The sequence below is a fragment of the Sinocyclocheilus rhinocerous genome, unplaced genomic scaffold (genome assembly GCF_001515625.1).
Source record: "Sinocyclocheilus rhinocerous isolate Xijiao unplaced genomic scaffold, SAMN03320098_v1.1 scaffold1402, whole genome shotgun sequence".
NCBI lineage: Eukaryota > Metazoa > Chordata > Actinopteri > Cypriniformes > Cyprinidae > Sinocyclocheilus > Sinocyclocheilus rhinocerous.
Window position 1 is genome coordinate 56,230 of NW_015640486.1, and position 9,450 is coordinate 65,679.

A 9,450-nucleotide genomic window follows, 5' to 3' on the forward strand; every position below is an offset into this window, starting at 1 on the left:
AATGTTGGTAACTGCAGTTTGACTAAAAGTAATGACTAAAAGTTGACAAAAATGCAATTACTTTTCGTCGACTAAAACTATAAAAGACATAAAAGACTAAAATGTGACATTTTCGTCTCAAAATTGACTAAATCAAAAATGCCTGTCAAAATTAACACAATTAACACTCTATAAAAGACTCAAATTACTAAAATGTGACATTTTCGTCTCAAAATTGACTAAATCAAAAATGCCTGTCAAAATTAACACTGCTGAGAACGATTCGCTCGAGAATCAAACATCACTACTCGAGACAGCTATGAACTCAGCACAGAACTTCCCTCCGAATGTCTGCGCCTCATCTATTAATTGTAAAAAGCGGGACAAGTTACCCCTTACTTCTCAGCATGAGAAATACAAGGTGTGGCGAGTGAACTGGTTGAAATGCATGAGACTTGAGAGCCCTGAGTCAAGTTATGTTTGTTTATATTGTTTATATATTTAATATCGATCTGGTAAGCAGTTTGTTGTCTAGGTCAGTTAATTGCTGTTCTGAGCTTTCTGAGCTATACATTGTAACACTGAGGTACACACACACACACACACAGTAGCTCACACTTCACGTGCAGATCACATGCACACAGAAACATTCACTGTTAACACTGTCCTGTGATTTATCTATAAAACAGCTTAAATACTGAAAAGTTCGAGCATATATTTCTTTCTGTTTTTGAAGTAACTAAAACACACTGCTTCACTATTAGTAGAGTCACTATTAGTTTATCAGTGTTCATTCACTGTTCAGACCACGTTTGGATTACTTTTAGATTACTCTTCACCTAACTCATTTATCACATTGATTTAAATAGAATAATCTTGTACCATATTGATATAAAAATACAAAGAGTAAGAAAATATATCCCATTCACTGTTATTGTCAACATGATTTACAATAAACATTACATTACGTCAAGGTTTCCCAAACTGTTTGTAAAGGAACTGCTGGGGGTTTGTGAGTCTAATAAAAAGCAAAAAAATTAATTAAATAAAAAAAATAAAACAAATCATTTTAAAATAGCATCAATCAAAACCAAACACTTACTAAAAATAAATAAATATTTAATTTGTTTACATGTATGTCATGTGACCATTAACCAACATCAGAGAATCATGAACATGCAAATGTGATACTTATTTGTTCAAAAAAAATATTGTAAAATTTCAGGGGTACTTCAAGCAATATATTAGGTGAAAGAGATTTAGATGACAAAAAAGTTTGGAAATGCCTGCATTACATGTATATAAGAAATAATGTGAATTTGTGCATTTTAATGTGTTTGAAATACAAAAGCGTTCCAAAGACATAAATAACCCACTGAGCGATAATTCAAATAATAAATAAAAATTCAAATAATAAATATTGTGTTCATCAGTAGTTGATGCAATGTTGAATTGTTGAGAAAACACTTCTGAAAACTAAAAAAGATTTGTGTAAATCCAGTGGTCAAGTGCTTTATGGCCTCTCAGTTTTCTGTGTAATTACAGCCAGCTGATAGTGGCTGGTCTTTTTGTGAATGTCTACAAAACTGACAGACTTTCTGAATGTATATAAGCGGTTGGCTATTTTACAAAGGAACATTTAAAAGATGAAAAGAGGAATTAGGCAGAATCAATAAATTATGAACAATTTATTGCTATTGTGTGAATAATATGTAACCATGTAATCCATGAAAAAGTAACTGTAGTCTGATTCTGAGTATTTTAAATTGTAATATAATCTAATTAAAATTTTTGGAATTTAATTACGCAATCCAGATTACATGTAATCAGTTACTACCCAGCTCTGCATATATACAGTATAGTGTACAACTATATGTTTATTACTATACTCACTTTTGCCTTTGTTATTGTTCAGAATCAGAATCAGAATCAGAATTAGCTTTATTCGCCAGGTGTGCGCAAACACACTAGGAATTTGTTTTTTTAATTTTTTTTATCAGGTGCTCCTGGTACATACACACATGCATACATACATACATACATACACATCTGACATGAGAACAGAAAAAAACATTTAAATAGTAATACTTAACAAAAAATAATGTGTATACAAAAAATAATGTGTATGAATCTGGAACAGTAGATTTATGTACAGATTTGTGCATTTGTACTCTATATAGAACTGTATAAATAAGAGATATCCATATGTATTTACATAATACTTGAGAAAAAGGCAATAATTAAAGATGTAGAATGAATTATGGAAATTAATTACAGAAGACAGGTAATGATTCATGTGTTAGCTGTTTAAACTGGAGATGGCATTGGGGAAAAAACTGTTTTAATTTGTATCTCTTTCGTATTTGTCTTAATGTCTTATTGTGCTTCTTTTTCTAAATGTTTAAATTATATATATTTTTATATAATCTATATTATATATGAACAACTATAATTTTTATAAGTTGCTCCCTTTTCACTACTGTTAAAGGGATAGTTCACATAAAAATGAAAATTGTCATTTATTCAAGTTTTTTCAAATTCAATCCTTGATTCAAATTTCTCATAAACTTAATTGATTTGGTCTAAAGAGAGAAGAATTAATGACTATTTTTGTTTGAAAACTACATATAAAATAGCTACCAAAATAAATGTTGGTAACTGCAGTTTGACTAAAATAATGACTAAAAGTAATGACTAAAAGTTGACAAAAATGCAATTACTTTTCGTCGACTAAAACTATAAAAGACTCAAATTACTAAAATGTGACATTTTCGTCTCAAAATTGACTAAATCAAAAATGCCTGTCAAAATTAACACTGCTGAGAACGATTCGCTCGAGAATCAAACATCACTACTCGAGACAGCTATGAACTCAGCACAGAACTTCCCTCCGAATGTCTGCGCCTCATCTATTAATTGTAAAAAGCGGGACAAGTTACCCCTTACTTCTCAGCATGAGAAATACAAGGTGTGGCGAGTGAACTGGTTGAAATGCATGAGACTTGAGAGCCCTGAGTCAAGTTATGTTTGTTTATATAATCTGAATATTTAATATCGATCTGGTAAGCAGTTTGTTGTCTAGGTCAGTTAATTGCTGTTCTGAGCTAATGTTCTGCTACATTGTAACACTGAGGTACACACACACACACACACAGTAGCTCACACTTCACGTGCAGATCACATGCACACAGAAACATTCACTGTTAACACTGTCCTGTGATTTATCTATAAAACAGCTTAAATACTGAAAAGTTCGAGCATATATTTCTTTCTGTTTTTGAAGTAACTAAAACACACTGCTTCACTATTAGTAGAGTCACTATTAGTTTATCAGTGTTCATTCACTGTTCAGACCACGTTTGGATTACTTTTAGATTACTCTTCACCTAACTCATTTATCACATTGATTTAAATAGGATAATCTTGTACCATATTGATATAAAAATACAAAGAGTAAGAAAATATATCCCATTCACTGTTATTGTCAACATGATTTACAATAAACATTACATTACGTCAAGGTTTCCCAAACTGTTTGTAAAGGAACTGCTGGGGGTTTGTGAGTCTAATAAAAAGCAAAAAAATTAATTAAATAAAAAAAATAAAACAAATCATTTTAAAATAGCATCAATCAAAACCAAACACTTACTAAAAATAAATAAATATTTAATTTGTTTACATGCGTTTTGATTACTTTTAGATTACTCTTCACCTAACTCATTTATCACATTGATTTAAATAGAATAATCTTGTACCATATTGATATAAAAATACAAAGAGTAAGAAAATATATCCCATTCACTGTTATTGTCAACATGATTTACAATAAACATTACATTACGTCAAGGTTTCCCAAACTGTTTGTAAAGGAACTGCTGGGGGTTTGTGAGTCTAATAAAAAGCAAAAAAATTAATTAAATAAAAAAAATAAAACAAATCATTTTAAAATAGCATCAATCAAAACCAAACACTTACTAAAAATAAATAAATATTTAATTTGTTTACATGTATGTCATGTGACCATTAACCAACATCAGAGAATCATGAACATGCAAATGTGATACTTATTTGTTCAAAAAAAATATTGTAAAATTTCAGGGGTACTTCAAGCAATATATTAGGTGAAAGAGATTTAGATGACAAAAAAGTTTGGAAATGCCTGCATTACATGTATATAAGAAATAATGTGAATTTGTGCATTTTAATGTGTTTGAAATACAAAAGCGTTCCAAAGACATAAATAACCCACTGAGCGATAATTCAAATAATAAATAAAAATTCAAATAATAAATATTGTGTTCATCAGTAGTTGATGCAATGTTGAATTGTTGAGAAAACACTTCTGAAAACTAAAAAAGATTTGTGTAAATCCAGTGGTCAAGTGCTTTATGGCCTCTCAGTTTTCTGTGTAATTACAGCCAGCTGATAGTGGCTGGTCTTTTTGTGAATGTCTACAAAACTGACAGACTTTCTGAATGTATATAAGCGGTTGGCTATTTTACAAAGGAACATTTAAAAGATGAAAAGAGGAATTAGGCAGAATCAATAAATTATGAACAATTTATTGCTATTGTGTGAATAATATGTAACCATGTAATCCATGAAAAAGTAACTGTAGTCTGATTCTGAGTATTTTAAATTGTAATATAATCTAATTAAAATTTTTGGAATTTAATTACGCAATCCAGATTACATGTAATCAGTTACTACCCAGCTCTGCATATATACAGTATAGTGTACAACTATATGTTTATTACTATACTCACTTTTGCCTTTGTTATTGTTCAGAATCAGAATCAGAATCAGAATTAGCTTTATTCGCCAGGTGTGCGCAAACACACTATGAATTTGTTTTTTTTAATTTTTTTATCAGGTGCTCCTGGTACATACACACATGCATACATACATACATACATACACATCTGACATGAGAACAGAAAAAAACATTTAAATAGTAATACTTAACAAAAAATAATGTGTATACAAAAAATAATGAGTATGAATCTGGAACAGTAGATTTATGTACAGATTTGTGCATTTGTACTCTATATAGAACTGTATAAATAAGAGATATCCATATGTATTTACATAATACTTGAGAAAAAGGCAATAATTAAAGATGTAGAATGAATTATGGAAATTAATTACAGAAGACAGGTAATGATTCATGTGTTAGCTGTTTAAGCTGTAGATGGCATTGGGAAAAAAAATGTTTTTATGCCTAGATGTTCAAGTGCGCAGAGATCTGTAGCGTCTGCCTGAAGGGAGAAGTGCAAACAGGTTGTGTCCGGGGTGAGAGGGGTCTTTGATGATGTTACCTGCCCGTTTCTTCACTCTGGAGTTGTACAAGTCCTGAAGACTGGGCAGATGCACACCAATGATCCGTTCTGCTGTCCTAACAGTCCGTTGCAGTCTTCTTAAATTTGATTTGCAGGCTGACCCAAACCAGACAGTTTCACAGAACCGACTCAATAATAGCTGAGTAAAACTGTGTCATCTGTGCCTGTGGCAGGTTGAACTTTTTCAGCTGACGAAGGAAGTACAACCTCTGCTGGGCCTTTTTCACAATGGAGTCAATGTGAATGTCCCAAGTTGTTAGACGAGGTTTGTCGTTGTTAAATGTTAAATAAGTTCTGGTGGGAGCACACATGTCCTCACAGAAACTGATGTAGGATGTCACGGTGTCAGTGAGCTCATCCAGATCAGTAGCTGCAGCCTCAAAAACACTCCAATCAGTAAGTTCAAAGCTGCCCTGTAAATCCTGCTCTGCTTCAGCAGTCCATCTGTTTACAGTTTTTACTACAGGCTTAGCAGATTTGAGTTTCTGCCTGTAGGCTGGTAGAAGATGAACTAAACAGTGATCAGAGAGTCCCAGCGCTGCTCGGGGGACAAAGTGGTATGCATCCTTTAAAACAGTGTAGCAGTGGTCCAGTATATTGCTGTCTCTGGTGGGGCATGTGATGTGCTGTCTATATTTAGGCAGTTCACGGGTGAGATTAGCTTTATTAAAATCACCGAGAACAGTAATAAAAGAGTCCGGATAATGTTGTTCTGTGTGTGTGATCTGATCAGCCAACAGTTCTAGCGCGGCGCTCACACATGCGTCAGGACAAAACATAATCCACCGCCTCTCGTTTTCCCTGATGACTCGGTGACGCGGTCTGCTCTGAACAGCTGAAAGCCCGTTAGATGTAACGCGCTGTCCGGGATGGCTCCGTTCAGCCAGAGTTTAAAAAGTCCTTGTTTGTGCAGGTGAGGAGTCGTAGTTACGCGTTGTCTGGGATGGCTCCGTTCAGCCAGGTTTCCGTGAAGCAGAGCGCAGCGGAGTTTAAAAAGTCCTTGTTTGTGCGGGTGAGGAGTCGTAGTTCGTCTGATTTATTTGCTAGGGAGCGGAGATTCGCCAGATGAATGCTCGGCAGCGGAGTCCTAAAACCGCGCTGTCGGAATTTCACGAGCGCGCCGGCGCGCTTCCCTCGCTTGCGTCGCCTGGAGCGCTTGTATAGGAACGCAGCTCCTCCGACTAAAATGTCCAGTAAAACATCTGAATGCTCAAATGTCGGCAGAAAGTTATTTGGTGTGCTATTTCTGATGTCAAGGAGTTCGTTCCTAGTAAAGCTGATTGGGAAAAAATTGCTTAAGACAGGACAAACAAACAAAAAGAGTACAAGTACCAAGGACGACAAACCATGGCTGCCATCTGCGGCGCCATCATAGACAAGAAAAATTGTTGATGATGAGATTAAAAAAAACCTTGTTCTCATGTTTTTAATAACCTCCACCATGCGTAACCTTTTGAGCGCTACAGTCCCACATATGGGATTTACAATGTTCAGTGACGTCACATAACCGCCAAATTCAAACTGTGCTTCATGCTATAGCTGCACTTGTCATAGAATCACATCTCTGCAGTGTTTCTAACCACATAATGCTTCTTTTGGGTTTCAGACATTTAAATACACATATGTACTAGTAAAACAATGCATTTACAGTTTGTAAAATACAAACGGATGTCTATGGAAGCAGCAATAATATTCCATTCAAATATAATTTGCTGACATGTTTTATTCATATCAGATACACATAGTGTAAAAGTAACTATAAAGTTCACTCTATTCTTCTCCCGGTTCACCAGCCACTTACTTACATGTATTTCAAGAGAAAATGATGAATTGAAGTGCTGTAAATCCGACTGACAGGACTCTCTGAACTGCGGCGTGAACAAACATGGCGGCGTCCGTCTCACGTTATAGATCATGATCAAGATAATTTATAAAGGTTTTTAAATGACAAAATGCACTCACTTACATGTATTTGTGAATCAGAATATCAGATAATTGATGACATGGTAAGCAAGTGTGTGAATATTTTGAATAAAAAAAATAATAATTAAATAAAAGCGATACATCTGTCATGCGGTGTTTCCGTGGCTGTGGTGTGTCACGTGACAAGCATGATGCATCACCATGGAAACAATGAGGAGAAACGTTCTAAATAACAGTCGCCAAAAACCCTCACTCTGGGGGGTCAGCTAGAATATTTTAAACTCACCAGTGAAAGGGTTAAATAACTGCATAAATGAAGATCATCTTTTCTCTTATTATTAAAGATCTGATGTAAATTGGGATTTTTGAAGCACATGTGTTGAAAGCTCTTTGAATTTCCGATTATTATTTTTATGTCCTGTGAGAAATATTTAATAGTCTGTATAGAATTGTGACTTCTGAATCAAAGTTAGTCTTTTTTTTAATCTGTTAAACTGATCTGATCTGATCTGATCTGAGAGAGTGAAGAGTGTGTCATTGTTCTCTGTAGGTTGTGGGATTGTGGAGTCGCAGATGAAGGTTGTGCTGCTCTGGCTTCAGCTCTGAGATCAAACCCCTCACACCTGAGAGAACTGAGTCTGACTCTGAATAAACTAGGAGATTCTGGAGTCACACTGCTGTCTGCTGTACTGGAGGATCCTCACTGTAAACTGGAGATACTGAGGTAAGATCATATTTGACTCTCACACATGAAACTCAAGGTAAAGTACAGTATGTTTGAAGTGCTGAGTCTCTTTCTGCTGCTGTGAGTTCAGTTGATTGAGCTGTAAATGATTGAACACATGATCTGCTCTACATGATACTGCAGGACTGAGAGTCACACTGAAATACACACTTTCACACACCATCAGCACTTCAATGTCTTGACTTTAAACAGACTCAAGCTCAACACAATCAGAACTGAGAAATGAAGATGCTGGATTCATTCTTATAGTTCATAACATTAATTTTTTCTGTAGTGGCTTCTCTATTTAAATTGGGACATTCTATAGATGTCTATTCTTATATACAGCGAGTTATAAATACTATAACCAAACCTAAACTCCCAAAGAAAACTTATTGCATTTTTAATGTTCTTTTTATTTATTTTTTTACTAAAAAAGCTTAAATTTCCTTATTTTGATATCAGGTTTTGTCAGGTTTATCTTCTAGGCTGAAAACATCTCTCAAAATATGGTTAAGTAGACACACACACACACACACTCCCTAAAACTCCCAGTTATACTATATACAATATTCACAAAGAAAACAAGAAAAGATCAGCCTTGACAACAACTTCACAAATTCAAAAACAAGAGTAAATGACATTCTAGAAGGGCTGCCCTCGACTAAAGATTTTTATGGTCGACTAGTAGTTGTTCATTTTAAGCATTAGTCGACTAATTGCACATTTATTAATAAACCATTTAAATCTTTATAATGAGTCTTTAATTGCCTACATAGCCTAATAAGCGCACACATAAATCTTGCCACAGCACACCACAGCAGAAGTAATGATTATGAATGTGTTGGGAAAAACAGTAAGGAGACTGCATTAACATTTTAACATAAGATTGAGCAGCCATGTAAAGTTGCTAATACTTACATATTTCAGATGATAAGCCATGTTTGAGGTCGATGAATGATAGGCGAGCGTTTGGATGTCCCGCCCGATGTACTGTATTACCACAAAGACCAGCCTTTAACGAACCAGCAATCAATATTTCAGTCATAAGAGTGTTTTTAGTGCATCAGTGTGCATTTTATTCAACCATCTGTGAATGACGTGCTGGATAATATATGGAGATTTAGGAAAGAGGTGTTAATATCCAGATTGAGACATTCAGCTCTTAAAGATGCATTATTGTTTCTGATGGGTAAACACAACTCATCATAAGCTCAATGCTGTTAGTGTGGAGTGATGGAAACAGCTGAACACATTATTATGCAGTGCAGGAAAGGGAGGAAAGGGAAAATATTGACGAAGGTCCAAACGTAGGTTCAGGAGGAGGCTAATCATCCAGTCCTGTCAATCCTGTCAATGAGCCTATATAAGCAGCAGTCACTGCGCCGTCCCAGCAACAACTCTTCCGGCATGCCTCCACCTCCACATCTCCTCCTCTATTTTTGTTATTCTCCCTCTATGTAGTACCGCAATGGGGGGGGTTGA

General features: G+C 34.9%; 1 protein-coding gene across 1 annotated transcript in view; it reads left to right on the forward strand.

Annotated features, from left to right (window-relative positions):
• LOC107753220 (ribonuclease inhibitor-like) overlaps positions 1–7,969 on the forward strand; it is a 30,997-nt gene extending 23,028 nt beyond the window's left edge. Inside the window, exon 3 of the mRNA XM_016569344.1 lies at positions 7,792–7,969. Within this exon, the coding sequence (XP_016424830.1) occupies positions 7,792–7,969 (178 nt within the window). The remainder of the gene's footprint in view (positions 1–7,791) is intronic.
• Positions 7,970–9,450: the final 1,481 nt, after the last annotated feature.